This window comes from Acromyrmex echinatior, chromosome 7, assembly GCF_024713525.1.
Source record: "Acromyrmex echinatior isolate Ae372 chromosome 7, ASM2471352v2, whole genome shotgun sequence".
Classification (NCBI taxonomy): domain Eukaryota; kingdom Metazoa; phylum Arthropoda; class Insecta; order Hymenoptera; family Formicidae; genus Acromyrmex; species Acromyrmex echinatior.
In genome coordinates, this window is record NC_141858.1 from 11,226,622 (window position 1) to 11,245,596 (window position 18,975).

Sequence of the window (18,975 nt, forward strand, 5' to 3'; positions counted from 1 at the left end):
TCGTCCTGCCGAGCCCCGACATTCATTCCACCCCGAGCCGGCGGATCCGCTAGGACGTGCCTGTTCTCCACCCGGGTGCCAGCCGAAGGATCATCGCGAGACTCGCGAAAGAGAAAGGGACAAGCGTACAAGGACAAATCCAGCGAATTATTGTATCTCGAAAGGTAGACAAATCCTCACTTCTACGTGTAGTTTCTTTTTTTCATTCTTCATTCTTCATTGGTCGATAATTTCAGATGAAAACAAATTCTGAAATTCGAACGATGAAATGTAATTGTAAACGCATTTTATCGTCACGTAGCCGGCCACTTTCGGCACATTCATACAGGTAGTTGCGCACGGCTCCGAATCAAATTTCATTTTATCTAAATGAATGTTATTCAATTTTAGCGATATTTGTAGACAGAATTAGATTCACATCTCTATGTCTATTTTAAGAAATTTGAACAGCTGGCTACGTGCGCACGCGTGTGCGTGTGTGTGTGTGTGTGTGTGTGTGTGTGTGTGTGTGTGTGTGTGTGTTTCGGGATTAAATGTTGCTTTATAATTTCGTCGTTGATCCTCTTTAATATATTTGTACTTGCCATACTGTTAATAAATTAGAATTAATTATGACGACAACGTGTGCGTGAGAAAAGGCTTTTATGCACACTTAACTCGTCAATGAGATTCTCATTCAGCGAAATGCATTTTTAATTGCGATTTACCTAGCCGTGTAGCTCGTACACGCCGATAAATGACTATAGTATTTGTAGATGCAACAAGTGTACGATTTCTAGGTCTACTATATCCGGTTTAGCGTTGCTACACGGCTCGCTTTAATTGTCAAACTTCGCCATTCGTTTTCGGACTTAGGCGAATGTCAATTCCGAGAATAATTCCCAAGCATTTAATCCAGTGATCGTTTAATTGAGAACCACGTCGCAACGTCAACAACGCAACTGTCGCGAAAACAGTTTCAACTATGACATTAATTTCTATTTGTTTCATTTAAATATCGTTTAATCCATATCGATCTGGACATGGATACCGTCTATTATCGAAGCGAGTGAAATCTCAATTACATATCATATAAAATGCGAAATTAAATGACCTTTATATGTGCAAAAAAGAAGTCTACTGCAAAATTCGAAAGGTCAGAGGTCATGTATTTTTCAGTACTGAATTTGACGATTAAACTTCCTGGATATTGCGTATAAATTGCGAGCCATTTGCTTTATACAAAATTGCGTGGAATGCAATATTCGAGATTGTCGCTATACTGTAAATACGCAATTTCACAAATACATATATTTTCCGCACGCAATTTTGAACTCTGACATTTCCAGTAGCACCGTCTGCGCGTTCACTACTCTCCGCAGCCATTTCCAGCATCACCATTAGAGTTTCACGTAATTACGCGGGTTAACTTACCCTCAGAGGCAGTTCGTAATTCATTAATGAGAAGCCAATTGAGAGCAATTAAGTAGTGTAATTCGATCGTGCAACACGCGGAAACTTGCCTTCCAGCATTATGAAATTCTTGATAAATCGAACAGCTGTTAATGAACTGATTATAGATTGTAGTAAATTTATGCATGTTAGATTAAAATAATCGCGCAAAATCGAGTCGAATCGGTCAGAATTTTCTACTGAAAACAACTACTCCTTTCGCTCCTTTATAGGATATTTATTATTTCTCAAGGAATCTTTTTATACACACGTGGAGCTACATATCGCCGTCACGCGATAAAACAAAAGTTCGATAAAGTCAACCTATCAAGTTACATATATGTGTGTGACGTAAAGCAGCTGGGGAACTCTCTTGTTGGCTACGTCATACGGTAACGTCAACGTCATAACCGAAGAAAGTAAACCGCGTCGATTACATGAAGTCGTGACGTCGTCGGTCGCTGTGACGACGGCGTCATATCTGAAGATATTTTATTATAGAACTCTCAACGACGTAATATTTTTATGTAACCGCAAACATATGCACAAGACCCTTTATCGAGCGCCCTTGTTGCTCCTACACTCGTCTCTCCACACACAGTGGAAATAGACTCTCGACATTTCGCATTATATGACATTTACATATTCAAGTTTTCTTAGTACGGTGACCCGGTAACTAATAAAACTCCGCAGATAACAAAAAGACGAAAATCGAGACACAAGACGTCTTAAGGATGTTTTTAAGACATCTTTTTCTAACTTTTAATTAGAAAAGAATTAGTTGAACCGAGACCAAAATTAAGCTGCATTGGTAGAAACAGATATAAGACGTTAAGCTTAAATAACCAAGGAATATATCAAGCCAAGAAAAAAAATCAAAATGATGATTTTTGATTACAAAATTTGATTGTTTATTAATGTTAAGAATTAAAATAAAATCATTTTGAGTTTTGTTAATTTTTATGTGTTCCTTGAGTAAATCATGAGGCTTGTTCTTTTTAGCTGAACTTCTTGCACGGTTCATCTTCTCTTTTTCTCTCCAATTCAACGTGGAAAGAAAAGGGAGAAAGATGAACTATGAAAGAACTTTAGGATAAAAGAACAGACCTGTGGTTTATTTTGGTCCTGCGATTACTGGAGTCGGAAATCCGATGTCAAGAGGAAGAACTCGGGGGTGGGAGACACGGGGCGCAAAAAAAGAGTGTCGCGAAGCTCTGACCCTGAAAACGGTGCGTCATCGCGAACGCAACCGGCAATGAGAATCCCGCAACTTTGTCGCAGATGACGTGTAACTGGGCGTGGTTGTTGCTGTTGTTCTCACTAGTCTCGGTAGGCATGTGCCTGCCTATGAGCCTGATGGAGGACGCGAAGAAGGCAGACCAGGTCATGAAGCCGAAATGTAAGACTCCATTCGTATATTTTTCATCGAGAGCGAATTATTTCTCAATTTTTATTCGCTTTCGTTTCGCTTGAACGCCCCGCAATGTCGCTTTCAGCAAAACGCACCCAGGAGATGCTGATGTTCGGCAACCAGCAGAATCGACAGGCTGCTAATGCTGCCGCCGTCGCTGCCGCCGCTGAAGAATCTTTCACGTCAAACGCAGAAAAACGTAAATTATTTATTAATTCTTCACTACTCGCGTGATTTTTTGTAATTAATTATTCGTACTTGGGGTTTCTGATCATCTTATATCTCAATTTTCATGGTTTTCTTTGATTACAAATAAAAATTGATAACATTCGATACATTTTTTTAAAGAAAACTACAGTGAATGCAAAAAGTATTCGTACAGAGAAAATATTTTTTAAAAAAACTTTATTTTTAAAAAGTAAATATTATCCAGTGAGAAATGAGTCGAATTGATATAAATACGATAATTTCAACATCAATTTGACGATTCGACGTTTAATTGACAATTATTTCTTGTTGGATAATTAACAATTTGTTCATAAAGAATAAAATAAACTGTATGTTTCTTAAAATTATATCAAATTAAATATATATCAAAAAGATGTGTATTAATTATACAAAATATATTATCTGAAAAATAAGCGGTAATTAAAAATTGTATTGTTTGAATGCCCAAAAAGTATTCGTACAAACGAAAAATTTAGCTTCTAAAATCAGGCATACATGCGAAGCTCATTTATTTATGTTAGAACAGAATGTATTGTATAAAATTGCTAATTAATGTTTATTTTCCACAAATAAGACTTTTTTTATAACAAATTTCCTTGAATACTTTTTGCTCTCACTTGTTATTGTGATTTTTTTTTAAACGTAATTATTTGCGTGAAGTGTTTTGATACCCCAATGTTTTATCTCAATTTTCATGCAATTTTCTTTGATTATTTATAATAAAAATTGATAACATTTTTTAGATAAAAATAATTACTCGTGTGGGATATTTCTGGTACCCCTACGTTTTATCTCAATTTTTTGATTATTTCCAATAAAATAAAAAATAAAATAAAATTTATAACATTTTTTAGATAAAAATACATATATTCATTTTTAACGTAATTACTCGCTTGGGATGTTTCTGACACCCCATTATATTTCAATTTTCACGAGTCCCTTTAATCATTTATAATCAAATAAATATTTATAACATTCTATACGCGTTCTTTAGATAAAAATATATCACTCTTGTGGTTTTTTTTAGCGTAATTACTTGCGTGGGATGTTTCTGACACTTCAACGTTATATATCTCAATTTCCATGGCCGGGTTCACAAGTCGATTTGAAGTCGATTTTTAGGACCGTTTGATACCTACTAGATTTTTTATTGATCTTCGAAAGATGATCAAATGATTCGAAAAATCAATCGATATTGATTTGATTTCGACTTATAAACCAGAGTGGTCCTCTTTAATTATTTACAATTGCATAGAAATTGATAACATTCTGCACATTCTTTGGATGAAAATAAATAACATTTGTAGATGAAAATAAAAAACAATTTTTTAAAAATTAAACATTTTGCACTAAATACGTATAACAATATGTACAAGTAACATGTACACATTTAGTGAATTTATAAGGTGACCGAGTGTCCTGAATATCTCACGCGAGTAATAAAAGGTTAAAACATACAATGCGTTATATAATCCAGCGAATACTGTACGAGGATTATCTCTGGAATTCATTTACGTATGTAGGAACTCTCGCTGCCTCGGGGCTGGGAGGCTTGAAAGCAGCTCTCGCCGAGGACGATAAACCATCCCCGGTCCAGAAATCACCCAGCAACACTATGTACGAGCATGAGTCGTACTCGCCGTACGATAAGAATTACGAGTAAGTCTAGTTTTCGCGTCAGGGAAGATAAATTATTCGGAATTCAATACCTCGAATTATGTAACTATTTCAATGTTACGTTCGATTTGATCGACAAATGGAATATATTTTTTTCGCTTTGTAGATTATTATATTTTTAGAACTTAATGACCTGTTGTATTAATTTACTTTAAATGCCATGCAATATTTGAGAGCTTCATGTTTATTTACTTTTCTTCGTTATATTTCATACGGCACAGATTTTTAAGAGACGTTTTAAAAAGTCCAGATAAAGCATGCTATGTAGAATTATTGTGCTTATATTACCAATATTATTTAATACATTTCATATAATAATATTTTAAGGCATTTTATTAGACTGGTATTATATTTATACTTATATTAATATTACTTTCTAAATTCTTTGAAATTAATCTTACTTCAAAAGAGTAAAATCTCACACTTTTTCAAGAATGACACAATTTCATTTTTTTGGAATCAGATTTCACTTCAAAGAATTTAGAGAATATATTATTATGTTAATATATATTTAATATTTTATGATTGTGTCCCAAAAATATAATATATTAATATATTAACATAAATATAATAAAATGCTTTATTTTAATATTACATACAAAACACAGTATCTTTCTTGACATTTAATGAATAACAAAGACAATGGTATTTGAACGACTTGTTTGTTCCCAATGGAAAATGCCCAGCGTTACCTTGATTGGTAAGATTCGCCATAACGAGAATTATTTGTGTCTCAGCTACGGAAAAGTCATCGTGAATGAGGTCGAGGAGGACGTACCGCGGGTGTGGGACACAGTGCCGTATTCGCGGTATTACACGGGCGAGGATCGGCGCAAGAGATCGGAAAAGTCCGCGACCGCGCTACCGAGCACCACGTTGCAGCCTCCGACGAGTTCGTTCCAAACGAGACGTCTACCCAGCCTTCTGCCTACCCCGCAGCCGGTGCAGGCTCAAGTTAAGAGGAGGTAAGTGGCCGCGTCCTACTTGCTCCTAATTCTCGAAATCGATAACCCCGCGTCGATCGATATTCCCGGGAGTAACCGCTGTTAGATTGCGGTAGGTAACAAAATCCTCGAAAGCGGATAAGTGGATGGTTTCGTTTTATTTTGCCGCGCTTATTTCATGAACCAAAGAGAGCGAAATTGTGAAACGTTATTTAGTTGGAAGTCGATTTGCTGAGGCCACACGGCCTCTCTGTAGACCAGACCGATATTAAATTGTCACATCGGTGATGAAATATCGGAAATCGAGGACGCAAAAATAAGTGAGAGTTAATATACGATTCTCTCTCTCTCTTTCTTTCTTTTTTTCCCTACGATATGAATTAAGAGCTGCACAATTTAGAGGGTTAGACAGAATACAGAATCATAATTAAGTCATAATGATATCATAGGACATCATCAAGACATCATTTAATATTTGAAAATTAACTTATATATAAATGACAAATAAGTTCACGAAGATATACGTCCTTATGATATTCTTATGAGTTCTGTGTTCTATTTAAAATGGAAGAACGTTAGGAGGAATAAGCATCAAGATTTCAATAAATCAGGAACCAATTATACCGGAATACACGGCTTTTGGTAGATTAAAATCTCAATATTGTATTTCTATTCCTAATGTTTCCTTCATTGTGCGCAGGGCTTTACCCTCGGAATCGCGCACGTTGCTGAGTTGGCATGATAACGGAAACCCCCTCATGTAAAGTGAGGATCGACTCGGTGTACCTCGGCGCGCGAGGGCTATACATCACCGTGCGCGCCCTTTCCACCCTTTCCACCCACCAAGCATCCCTCTTTTCCTCCGGCGTTTCTTCTGAATGGGTATGAGAGGGTTTGTGAGGGCGTTGCCCTCGGTGCAGGGACGGCGGCGGTCGACCTGACGACCGAAGTCGTATCGAACCATTTGTAGAGAGAGAGAAAGAGAGAAAGAGAGAGAGAGAGAGAGAGAGAGAGAGAGAGAGAGAGAGAAGGAGAGAGTGAAAGAGAGATTGTCGTCATCGAAGATCGTATCAGTAGCGTACGCTCGACTGGTGCTGTTTAAAATTGCAGCCGAATGAAATCATCGGAAGTTTCGCATTCGGTATCTTGGCGCATTGATTCGCCAATCGTTCGATGTTGATATTTACCCATACAGCATAGATCATTCCAGCAATATTACAGTAATATTGCAACGTACGTCTCAATAATAATAATGATAATAATCTTTAATACTATTATACAAGACTTACATCTAGAAAGATTTACATCTACGAAAGAAAATTAAAAGAAGATAAAATAAATGCAGGAGACATATAAAGATAAAACGTTAGCAGATTGCTGCTACGAAGCCTAAATATTGCAATAAAATTGAAAATGTTGCAAGAACGTTGCTGCAAGCTTCTGTGCTGTATAATCAGAGGACGAGAATTATCTGATAGTAACAATAATTAACGATCTTACTCGTCGCATTCTTTGGCTGGTATTATATTTATCGTATGAGAAATTTTTCGAGTCTGGGGATCGATTTTATCTCGAAATGAGATAAAAATTACAAAAGTGAGCAAATATATTAGAATATTCATAATTTAATTAGTCATCTAGTGAATTTGCTCACTTTTGTAATTTTCACCTTATTTCAAGATACACAATCGGCCTCCAGTTGATTGATTTTAGGATAGAGAGATTCGTAAATTTTTCTGTCCTGTTGCCAATTAAAGGATCATCTACAATAGAAGTAATGCAGTAATTAAATTACAAGCCATAAGAAATCAATTAAACCGATTACAATTGAATGAGAAGAGAATAACAATTGATCAATTTTTTATAGATTACTGCTTACTACACAATGGGTATTTTCTAGCAAGAGACATGATGTGACACAATGAATCATTACATCCTTATTATTTATCAATATTAATCAGACATGAAATGATCATCGTGTTATACTGTATGTCTTTGGCTAGAAAGCATCAATATATTATCCCCATTGTGGATGGCATAACAGGCTTGAAAAATTTGTCATGTGAAAGGTAATATTAGCCTTTGATGTGCCTCTTCCTCCCTTCCAATGAAAGCAAATGAAACGGATAAAACGTTACGACGCTTAATAACACAACGTTTACGTTCGGCTCGCAATCGCGCGACGACGCGAGATAAAAATACGCTTTCCCATTGAGCGCGATGCAGATTTATCGAGAGCCGAATCTAATTTCAGGAAATCGCGTGAACACGCGAGCCCTCGATATCGAAGCCGTAAAAGCGCTTCGCACGGAATTGCTTAAGGCCGGTGTTTAAAATTAAACACACATACATGGGACCTGCCGTCGAGCAGGACATTATTATCGTCTCAAAGTTAACAGCCATCGCCATCGCGGCTCGTTATTTTTACACGAAAAATGTACGGGAATGCATTGCCTGACTGTCGTAAATGTCACAGGTCACCCCGGACGGACACGACAACGATTAATTTTTTCCTCGATAAAATTCTTATAACGCGGTAACCGTTTCCATTATAGTAAACGCGATTACATAACGCGTTATCCTTAGACGCGAGTGCCATAATAATAGAAGCACTCGCCGTTAAAAGCACTTTGAATATATTTTCATGAAAAAGAACGCGTATTGCGCGCCATCGAGGAAAATTACGTTAAAATTTCTTCGGTCAAGATCTCATAGAAATATCGTTTAATATAATTAATAATATTTATACAATATTACAATTTATATTACAATTCTTATTCTGATTCCCACAATTTTATTAAATCGAATTGTATATATATTAAAGTAAAATTGTGAAAAAATTGATTTAATGAAAGACTATGGTATCTAATTGCTTAACTCGTACAAAAATTTTCTTCTCTTCGATTCTCGACATCTCAGCGAAAATATCTTTAAAATTAATCAGAGAATTAGAATTGAAATTGTAGATCTCGGCATGATTTTGTCGGAATCTTCAAATGTCTAAAGGTAAAAAAAAAATGCTATTGTTCTCGTGAATTAACGATCCGTGGGTTGGACCTTCCTCACAAATTTTCTCTCGAAAAAGAGAGAAATAATAAGACAAAAATAATTCCTGCGTGCAGCACAAAGCGACGTAGGATTTATGTCCATTTCTATCAAGGTACATGTAGATTAATTTTAATCTCAGTTTAACTTACTCTATAAAACTTTTAGAGTGAATTGTCACTCTGAAGAGTGAAATCTTACTCTTAAGAATTGAAAACTGAGCCACTCTCTTTCAAGACTGGCTCAATTTTCGCTCTTTAGAGGGAGATTTCGTTCCAAAGAATTTAGAGAGTACTCTTTATTTTTTTCTAATTCCAATATCCATATCTATATTTAATTTTAAGTTCAACTAACATTTCATCTTTTCTCAGAATTAGAAAAAGATAAAGAGTAAGTTGAATTGAGATTAAAGTTAATTTCCAGATAGCACAGAGAGTTGGAAAGGAATTCAGTCATATGTCATCAGTTCTGAGTTTATTTTCAGATGCGAAAAGAATACTTTTTCAGAAAAAGAATTCTTTTTGCATCTGAAAACGAACTCAGAATTCATGACGGATCAAATTTTTTTAAATCCTTTTTGAAACTCTCTGTGCTATCTGGATCTATGTTGGTAGAAACGGGCTTTAGATGAATGTTCGCCTGTGCATACGGCATCGTGGCCGCGCACACCCACACGGGAGGAGAATTTGGTGCAGTGCACGAATCGCTCGATACGCGTGACGCAGGTAGTAGTGGCGTGGTGGTGGTGGTCGAGTATCAGCGAGATAGAGAGAGAGAGAGAGAGAGAGAGAGAGAGAGAGAGAAAGAGAGCGAGAGCGGGCCCACGAAAAGCTGAATGGAGCCGGGATGGAGGCAAAAGTAGGTCAGAGCTTGATTATTCGCCGGTATCAGCGACCAATCATCTGGCAAGCACACCCCGCGGATTTATCGATGATACTTCCGGCTGCGACAGGATGAGCCTCCGCTGCACTCCACGTACTGTTCTTCCGTCGACGGTATAATAATCCTGCTGACGCATTAGACAACAGCTCCGCCGTCCTCGTTTCGAGAGTTTGAATGGAGGCGTCCCGTCGGATGCAGATCAATAGAGGAAACGCCGACGTAATGAACTAGATTAATCGATTAGAAGAATTACAAGCGGCACGTGCCGAAAAACTAATGAGATAAAAACGTCGAGCTCTTTCAGCACATCTGATGGCAAGAGAACCTCTCGAAATGTTAAATTATAATTTTAATGAAATTTTGTATACAGGTCACGTAAATAAATGAATTTAGAAAATATCCATTGCAGCTAATAAACGGTTTTAAAGAGTGAAATTGTCTTTTACATGTAAAGCAGATTTTTTTCATTACACCTTAAAAACTATTTAAGATAAAAAAAGTGTTTTATATGAAAATTTTATAGTAAAAAATTACCTTCATTTCTATACATCATAATATGTCAAAAAATAATAAACATATAGATTAAAAAAAAAATTAATTTTTAAAAATATTATTGACGTAGATGAATAGAAATAATTTTATTTAAAAATTTTTATGTAAAGTATTTTTGATTTCTTTAAGAATTTTTTAAGTATAATAAAAAAGGTGAAAATTGCTTTATAGATAAAGGATGATTTCATCTCTTAATTTCCTTCAAACTTTACACTGTAGTATAAAATTCGCTTTTTCAATCTCGCAAGGTTCATTGATCAATATAATTTTTTACTGTTTATAATACACACATTTCTTATACAAAATAGAACTTTGTCACAAATTAATCGTCTAATACCCAGTTCATTTTGAAAAGAGAATAAAAAGTAAGTTAAGCCAAGATTATAGTTAATCTGCATAAATAAAAATAGACATAAAGTGAGCTTAAGACAAAATCGAGACGGAAGAATCAAGATGGATAAATTACAGTAGTAAGATCCGACGTGTGATCAGCCTTGGCGGCGCAAAAGCCACGAAGGGCCAGAGTCCTTACTACGCTCTGATAAACGTCGAAAAGCTGAATGAAAGTATCCTACGAGTTTTTGGCACATAGCCAGCTTATCAGTTGATCAGCGTTAGTCTCTGCCAGGCATCACTATCGTTTTATCGTAAACGCGATGTGTAACAGCTAAGGAACATGTAAAATTCAACAAAAAATCGAAATGACTTTATTCTGATTCTTAATGTCAATAAGCAAAAATAAAATTTTTTAATCAAAACTCATTTTGGCGTCAATTTATGAAAATCAAAATGATGATTTTCAGTTAAAAAATTTGACTGTTTATTGACGTTAAAATTCAAAATAAAGTTATTTTGACTTTTGTGTTTCTTGAGTTGGATGATTGCGAGATGACTTTCTCTGTTAATCAACAATGGACGACGACAACCGTCGTCGCAACAATCGTTTCTCACTATCGAAGGCACGTATTGTCCACGGTATTGTCCCCGTACTCGCCGTTGTATCGAGTACAAGTTTGAATGCTAGCTACCGTGAAACTCGATCACAAAAGACAGTCCATCGACAACGAGATAAAGCACCGTTCGTGCTGGAGAACAATAGCGCGCGATGTAGGGACGAGTTGTCTGTGATCGTCGTCGGTCGCTTTGCGTCACGGATAAGCATCGATCAATCTTGAAATATAGACACTGCGCGAACACAGCGCGGAATAATGAATTCACGAAGCGATTCCGAAACGAGATTGCGAGACATCGATCTGAGCATCGTCGGAAAAACGACAATTTTTGTAGCCACGATTAGATCGTCGTTTCTCCTTGACATATCTGTTTAGCATTATCGCGACAAGTGAATCCACTCGTGAACCATTACAAACTACATACTTCATTGTTAAGTATTGTACGTTTGTAAGTTTTTACCTGAATAGAAGTATATGATGACTATTTTTAGATCTGCACTAATCTGTATTAATCCTTTATTATTTAACCCGTCACAATATCTAGAATACCTTATAAGTACGCTAAATGAAAGTGAATGCTATTTGTACACATTATTATATTTAGTGCAAATTGTTTTACAATTAAACAATTTTTTTATAATATGTTTATTTAGAGAATGTATAGATTATTAGCAATCTTTATTTAAAAACTCTGCTGGTCTGATTTATTTGACTCTAAATGTAATTTATCTTCTTACTAATATATTTTTTAAAAACTTTTTCTTCAGCATTTGATGATTTTATTAATGTAAGATATTTTTTCTGTGAAAATTTATTTTTTAAGGCACAGTCGATTTTTTTATTATGAATTTTAAGAAAATGAATAGATAGCGAGGTGCAATATTCTCTTTTTAAAAAAACTTGATATGCTAAGATTGTCTATGTACAAGAACGTCAATATTTATTTGTTTTGTTGCAAGGTCGAATAAAAGTCTTACGTCTATGCTCTTAACGACTATTGACCAGTTGGCGTGACCAGTTAGCAAGTCCCTCTTTTTAGGATCTCTAGATCGTATAGTAAATTTGAACAGACCAGTAATTAAATTAATTGTAAATTATCAAAGAAAATAATAGGAATTAGGATATAATGTTGGGGTGTCAGAAACATCCCTGGCGAATAATTACGTTAAAAGAAGATCACGCAAGTAAGAGGATTTAAGTAGAGTTAAATCTTCGAGAAAAGACCTGCTGAAATGTTGTCGGAGATTATAGGAACGCTTTTACTTGAATTTTCAGCGTCCCGTACTATCAGGAACCACGGTACAAGCGGGAGCTGCCTCTGGACATCAACCCTGATGACGTATTAGCCCTCCTATCACTGTGGGAAAACGAACAGCGTAACGGGTAATCAGCGTTTTTCAAATCTTTCACAGTCTTTCCATAAATACATGCTTAATTCAATTTTATTTTTATTCCATGAATAGAAACTGGCGCAAGTATGCTAACGATGAATACGAGATAGACGACAGTGATTTCCTTGATGAGGAAGACCCTAGAAACGGTTCGTGTTGATAACTGTCCGATTCTATAATTACGATCCAGCTGCACGAAAATAAAAATAATAAAAGGATAATGAATTTCTTTAGCGAGGATTTCTACCTCTTCATCAGTTCTGTATCCTTTTCTGTATTCCTTTGTAGCTCTCCCATGGTTGACGCCAGTGTACCCCTCGCGGCACTACGACACATTGTCGCCCTCTGACATCGGGATAGTCCGAACCCACCCGCCCAGCTATTACGAGCAGTATGGAAAGCAGCTGGATCAGCAATATGAAGGCCCCGCGCAATATGGCAATCACGTTAATCCGCAGTATGATTTCCTTTATCCTCAACGTGCCGCATACTATCCCCAGAAGAGGTTCATGGTGTCCAAGAAACGAACGCAGGTGAATTAAATTCGACAATCGCTTCGAGCCAACCAATATAGCACAGAAGCTTGCATCAACATTGCTGCAACGTTTGCAATATTACTGTAATATTATTGGAATATTGCAAAGATACCTATAATATTGCTAGAATGAGAATCTTCAAGAGGGCTAAAAAAAGAATGAAAGTAAACAAAAGAAGTTGAAAAATGCCCTTTTTCCTATATTTTCAGGGTTATGATGCGTATCCCGCCGCTGAGTTGCAGTTGAGTTCCCAACCGCGAAGCTATCAGTATCCCCATCGAATGGTCTACTAAGTAATCTGCGACATTGGGGCCTGTCTAGAGGCGCACGAAGAGAAGCGAGAAGTTTCCCGGACGGAGATTCTACCAGAAAGAAAGAATGTTAGCAATCGACGTTTCTCCGGGAGTCGGCGCTCTTTCGACGAACGGCCCTCGCTGTCGCTCCTCTTCAGCTATCCTCCCTTTCTATCGCAGGAGGCGAAACAAGCAGCAGCCGTGACGACGGCGGCGATGCGGATTTACTCGTTCTAAGAAAATCACGGTGCTCACAGAGAGAAGCTTTCCTCGGGTTTACAAGAGCTGCGCTGAAGAACCGAGGGACGTGATCACAGACCTTCCGTGATCCAGACTCTTTTTAGTCCAAGTACCTCGGAATATAAAAAGTGACAAATTCACATTTAGAATATGGCATTTTATCATTGCAACGATAATCAGCATTCAGGTTACCTCTTTTGCAGAGGCCCGTTTAACACGAATTTTATGAAACAGCGTGTGAAACATATCAGAGTCTACGACTCAATATCCGATACAATTTTCTGCGCTAGCTGATCGAAAAAATCGATCGGTTTCGTCGAGCTCTTTTTCAATCCGACCGCGATGACGGTTAAAAAGTAAAGGAAAAAATAGCTTCAGCGCGCTCTTGTTACTTACTCGCTTAATGGTAATGTTACGATTTTAAGCTCCTTTTGCGTGTAATACGGGCGACGCGCTCGTAATGACGCTACGACTGAATCATTAAACAATCGTAGTATCGAATCAAATTACCCTCAGGCTTGGTTTCGACAACTTCGTGACTGATAAAATATGCATATATATAAATATATATACATATATATATATATATAATACAAATATGTATATGAGGCGATATAGTTTTGAGTTAGCATGAGACTAGATGTAGATCTATTCGTCTATATAGATAATTCGAGCGGGTAGGAATTGAGAAGAATTGACAGATGAGAGAGATGTATCGACGTATAGATATGTATTGTATAAAAGTGAAAAAGTAGAGATGGAGGGAAATTTACTGTGAGATTGAATTTTTCTTTGATATACAGATTATAAGGACCATATGCCCATGTTAGACTAGAGATTCATCGAGATTAACGTGAAATTTGATTAACAATTACAATTTGTATCAGATCGATGAGAATAAATCAAGAGAAATAAAAACTTATTTTTCGATCAAAACGGATCTTAGTGCTTAAATATTTCAGAATGAATTTATATACATATTCAATTCTGCAAACCGTGCGTCGAAATCTTTTTCGATCTTGAAACACAATTGTGAACAGAATTGAAGTAATGATATATTAACGAGCAATTTAATCATTTTATATACTAACAAGTATCTTAGGATATTAATAATTTGATTTATTGTGAAAAATATTGCCTTAGCTGAGATTCAAATCCAGATACGGCAATAAGTAAATTATTTATGATTCTTAAAATGCTTAAATTAGCATCAAATTATTAATATCCTTCTAAGATGCTTAGTATCAAAAATTAATTATAAAATTATAAAATATTATTAGTGCTTGTCAATTTAATATATGGTACCGCTATTCTAATTCTGTTCATGATTGCGTTTCAAGGCCGATAAGAATTAAGATGCGCGGTTTGGATATAAATTCACTCTGAGATATTTAGACTAACAATAAGATTTGTTTGACCGAAAAATCGGTTTATTTCTCTTAATTGATGAGTTTGATCAATTAAAGCTAGGTTCATTAAACTTGATATTAATTTGCTTTCTTCTGATTGGTTGAATTCAATTTCAATCTTAAACTCAATCTTTGGTCTGATATAGAGATCTCGTAACAGAGAGTCTGATCAAGAGCTGACAAACTTTCAATTAGTCTCTCGTTTTTGTTAACTTCAATAAATTAAAATGCATGAGATAGTAGAAGTTAGAATGAGATAACATTTAAAAGGAGACAGTATATATATCCTTCTTTTTCACTCTTTAATAAAATTTCTCGAAGCCAGATTCTGTTATAAGGTTTCTAGTCTGATTAGGGCATCACCATGAAATCTTCCTGGAAAATTTTTGGCGATCGTACCAACGAAAACATAGTGTCAGGAATTACAGTGAGTGCAAAAAGTATTCAATACAAGGAAATTTTTTATATAAAGTCTTATTTATAGAAAATAAATATTAATTAGCAATTTTATACAATGAATACATTCTGTTCTAACATAAACATCGAGCTTCACATGTATTCCTGATTTTAGACGCTAAATTTCTCGACTGTACGAATACTTTTTAAGCATTCAAATAATATAATTTTTAATTTTCGCTTATTTTTCAGATATATTTTTTATAATTAATACACATCTTTTTGGTATATATAATTTTAAGAAACATACAGTCATTTTATCCTTTATGAATAAATTGTTAATTAGAAATGATCGCCAATTAAATGTCGAATCGACATCAAATTGGTATTGAAATCATCGTATCGATTTGACATCAATTCGATGACTCATTTCTCATTAGATAATATTTACTTCTTAAAAATAAAATAATGTTTTTTTTTATATTTTCTCTGTACGAATACTTTTTGCACTCACTGTATATATTCTCGTCGTTTGACTGAGGAAGCGCGAGCCGAACGTTGATCAACCGAATCGGTCATCTTTGTCGCATTTGAATTATCGGGTCCATATTTCTGGAAAATGGGAAACGCTCGAGGGAAGAAGAGATGAATGTGAGCGTAAAGGCCTAGACAAAATTAAAAGCACAGATAGTAGGAACAGGGAATAACAGATTTCAACGTATCAGAAACCATGCATTACAATATAGGAATAATACACGGTTTCTGGTTGAAGTCTATTATTTCCTGTTCCTATTGTCTGTGCATTTCATTGTCTAGGCTCTAACAGTACCGAAGGGGTTTATCTTCGTAAGGTTTATCTTCGAACCAAACACGGCCTTCCATATTCAACACTCCGAGGAGACTGAACATCTCTACATAACTAATTAATGTAATTACACGTCCGTTACACATGCACGTAACATCTTCACTGAAGATATTACGCATTATTTGCTTTTTTCCTCGCCAAATGAACCGTACTCGAGGGCGTTCCAATTTTGCCGCATTATTTATTAACGACTTTCTTGAGTGGAGTTAATTTTGGCAGGAAATCAGGCACTACTTTATTTTTTACGATTATAAATATTAACTTTTCGGGAGAATAATACGTTCAGATCTTTTTAAATTCTATTATTGCTGACAAAGGAGAAAAGCAAACGGTGTTCACCATAGTACTTCTTAACTTCTTCATACTTTTCTTCTAAATTTAAATATGGATTTGAATTGAATAAAATATAATTGAAAGAAAAATGAAATCAGTTTAAAAGCATTTATTCTTGAAAAAATTAAATCTATTCAATCGAAAACAGATTTTGAAGTGTCGATTATAAGTTTTTATTGATACTGAATGTCAGCAATAATAAATGGCAAATTGATACATTTCATTCAAACAGTCACGAAACTATAGATTGTGCTCGAATCCGACAAGTTGTCAGTGTATCGATTTTTTTTAGTAATTAAATCTCTTTGTTCAATGCAAGAAAAAGTGGGATACCTTCGTGAGACTGGAATAACTTAATGGAATAATGCGATAATGGCGGGGAAGCGCTCATAATTTTGTTCAGGACATTTACCTGTTGTTCAACGTAGTTAGGTTTAGATTAGCAACATAAATTTCAAAAAATATATACACATACATACAGATACACGGCGTCAAGAACATTCGATATTCGCTATGCGCAACTAAAGCGGCAAATATCGTAAACGAAAAAGAAAATCAGCTTTACTCCTAATCTTGCAACAACGCACGATCGATGTTCAATTCAAAGCAGATTTGCCTGAAAATGTGTATTTTTGTTACGTGTACGGCGGAAAAAGAAGAGCCCAACAGCGATACGTATAATACACGTAATTTCTCTCCCCCCGCAACACATGTGATGACCCATTTACACGTTTCTGCGTCTCTTCCTGTTACCGATAGTGATTGTGCGCGACGTGATTACGCCGTTATCATTAAGACTTAACGAGAGCGGTCCTTTCCTTTTTTCCTCCTCCCTCCCTTCTTTTTATAAATATAAGCTTCGATTATTTCTTAATCACGAATCTAGCGGCGGTTATAATTTTTGTCTATGAAAAGTTGTGGAAATTGAAAATAATATATAGACTGTCCAATAAGATGTCTGAAATAAAAGTGTCGTCTCTGTTTCCTTTAAAGAAATATGAGAGCCTTCCGGAATTGCGAACGAGAGAACGGCGACGTTTGCCTCAATTTCGAGGCAATTAAAAAACCCAATTAAATTAAAGATTAAACGCGATTTCGAGTCAGCTTGATCGGTTGATTAACTTATAATCAATTTATTATCTAAGTGAATAATTTACGTTTTTTAAAAAACAGTCAAAACGCGTTTAAAAAATTTTAAATTAGTAAAAAACCGTTTATAATAGATATTACAAATATTTTATAAATGTTTCCATAACGTTCATTAAATAGTTTAAAAAATGTATCAAATTTTTAATGTTTATTTGTTAGTGTAAAGATGATTTCTAACGTTTATTTTGAGCGTAGCTATGTTATTATCGGTTAATGATACAATATAATGGCTGCGTTCCATTATTTGTATATAAAAATTTATAGTTACGTACTACAGATTTATAGTACTTGCAGTGAATAACAGAACCAAATATTGATTTATACAAGGTGTCCTAAAATTCGCTATTCAAAATACTATAGCAAGAAAATGTTTGAAAAATTAAATGAAAAAGTTATTTGTAAATTTTTATTGTAAACAGAGATATAAGTAGAGTTTATGTAAGAATTAAGGTTTTATAAATATGGTCAATTACGACTACGTTTAAATAATCACCTGTGAGTAGTGCTCGCTGAAGTGCAATTACACGTGCAACTCGTGAATAGATAGCTATTTAAACGTAGCCTAGAATTAGCTATATTTAAACTTTTATTATCTAAAAAATTGCTGCTTGAAAAAAAAATGTGAATAATTCTTTTACATAATTTTTCTTAGATAGAGAATTCTTGCTCTAATATTTTGAGTCGTGAATTTTGAGACATCCCGTCTATTATTAGGCCAAGTGCTTTTTTATGACTTCTCATTCTTTCTCATTTTTTGTATTGTATACATATATATACGTTCCTGTTGCATTTCATTGGATTCAGCCGAAACAAAAGCTACACAGCGATACCTGCACGAACTCGTATTTTTTCGCAATATTCCTGGTTACATACCATTTCGATCTACTGACAGAAGATTATTGCAAGGAGCAAGTGTATATGTTGCGGAAAAAATGCAGGCTGTAAATAAAAAAATTATATGTAAATTACTTTAGATTGTTACCTCAATTATTTTGAGTAATTATTCAAAATTAGTCAGAGTTATCGATTAAATGTGCTTTTGCGTATAAATTTTTTTATTTAAGTCAACTAGATTAGCGTCATTAGTAGGATTAATTTTTAATTATAAGCATGCATAACTCTGCAAACACAATAGGTATAATAAGCTTTAAGAAATTAATCAATCATGATCAAATGTGAGAAGAATAATCTTCTATGATTGGTCAATTCCTTCAGGCTTATTACATCTATTGTGTTTGTA

General features: G+C 35.1%; 1 protein-coding gene across 2 annotated transcripts; it reads left to right on the plus strand.

The window, feature by feature from the left end:
- Positions 1-5: 5 nt before the first annotated feature.
- Positions 6-18,703, plus strand: LOC105149916 (prohormone-2). 2 transcript variants are annotated; one of them, XM_011062660.2, is made up of 9 exons: positions 6-164; positions 2,713-2,830; positions 2,928-3,041; positions 4,594-4,729; positions 5,485-5,712; positions 12,399-12,506; positions 12,587-12,663; positions 12,749-13,047; positions 13,260-18,703. In XM_011062660.2, exons 2-9 carry the CDS (start codon positions 2,713-2,715, stop codon positions 13,341-13,343), a joined length of 1,164 nt encoding a protein of 387 aa, XP_011060962.2. In that variant the 5' UTR covers positions 6-164; the 3' UTR covers positions 13,344-18,703. The 2 variants fall into 2 exon arrangements, with proteins under 2 accessions (XP_011060962.2, XP_011060963.2); XM_011062661.2 differs by having other exon boundaries at positions 12,803-13,047.
- The last annotated feature ends 272 nt before the right edge of the window (positions 18,704-18,975 follow it).

What these genes read in the sequence shown, in the direction of transcription:
- LOC105149916 (XM_011062660.2), top strand. Translation starts at nt 2,713, where the DNA reads ATGACGTGTAACTGGGCGTGGTTGTTGCTGTTGTTCTCACTAGTCTCG. An exon ending in CACGTCAAACGCAGAAAAAC is followed by an intron (nt 3,042 to 4,593) that starts GTAAATTATTTA and finishes TTACGTATGTAG; the next exon opens with GAACTCTCGCTGCCTCGGGG. An exon ending in CCGTACGATAAGAATTACGA is followed by an intron (nt 4,730 to 5,484) that starts GTAAGTCTAGTT and finishes TTTGTGTCTCAG; the next exon opens with CTACGGAAAAGTCATCGTGA.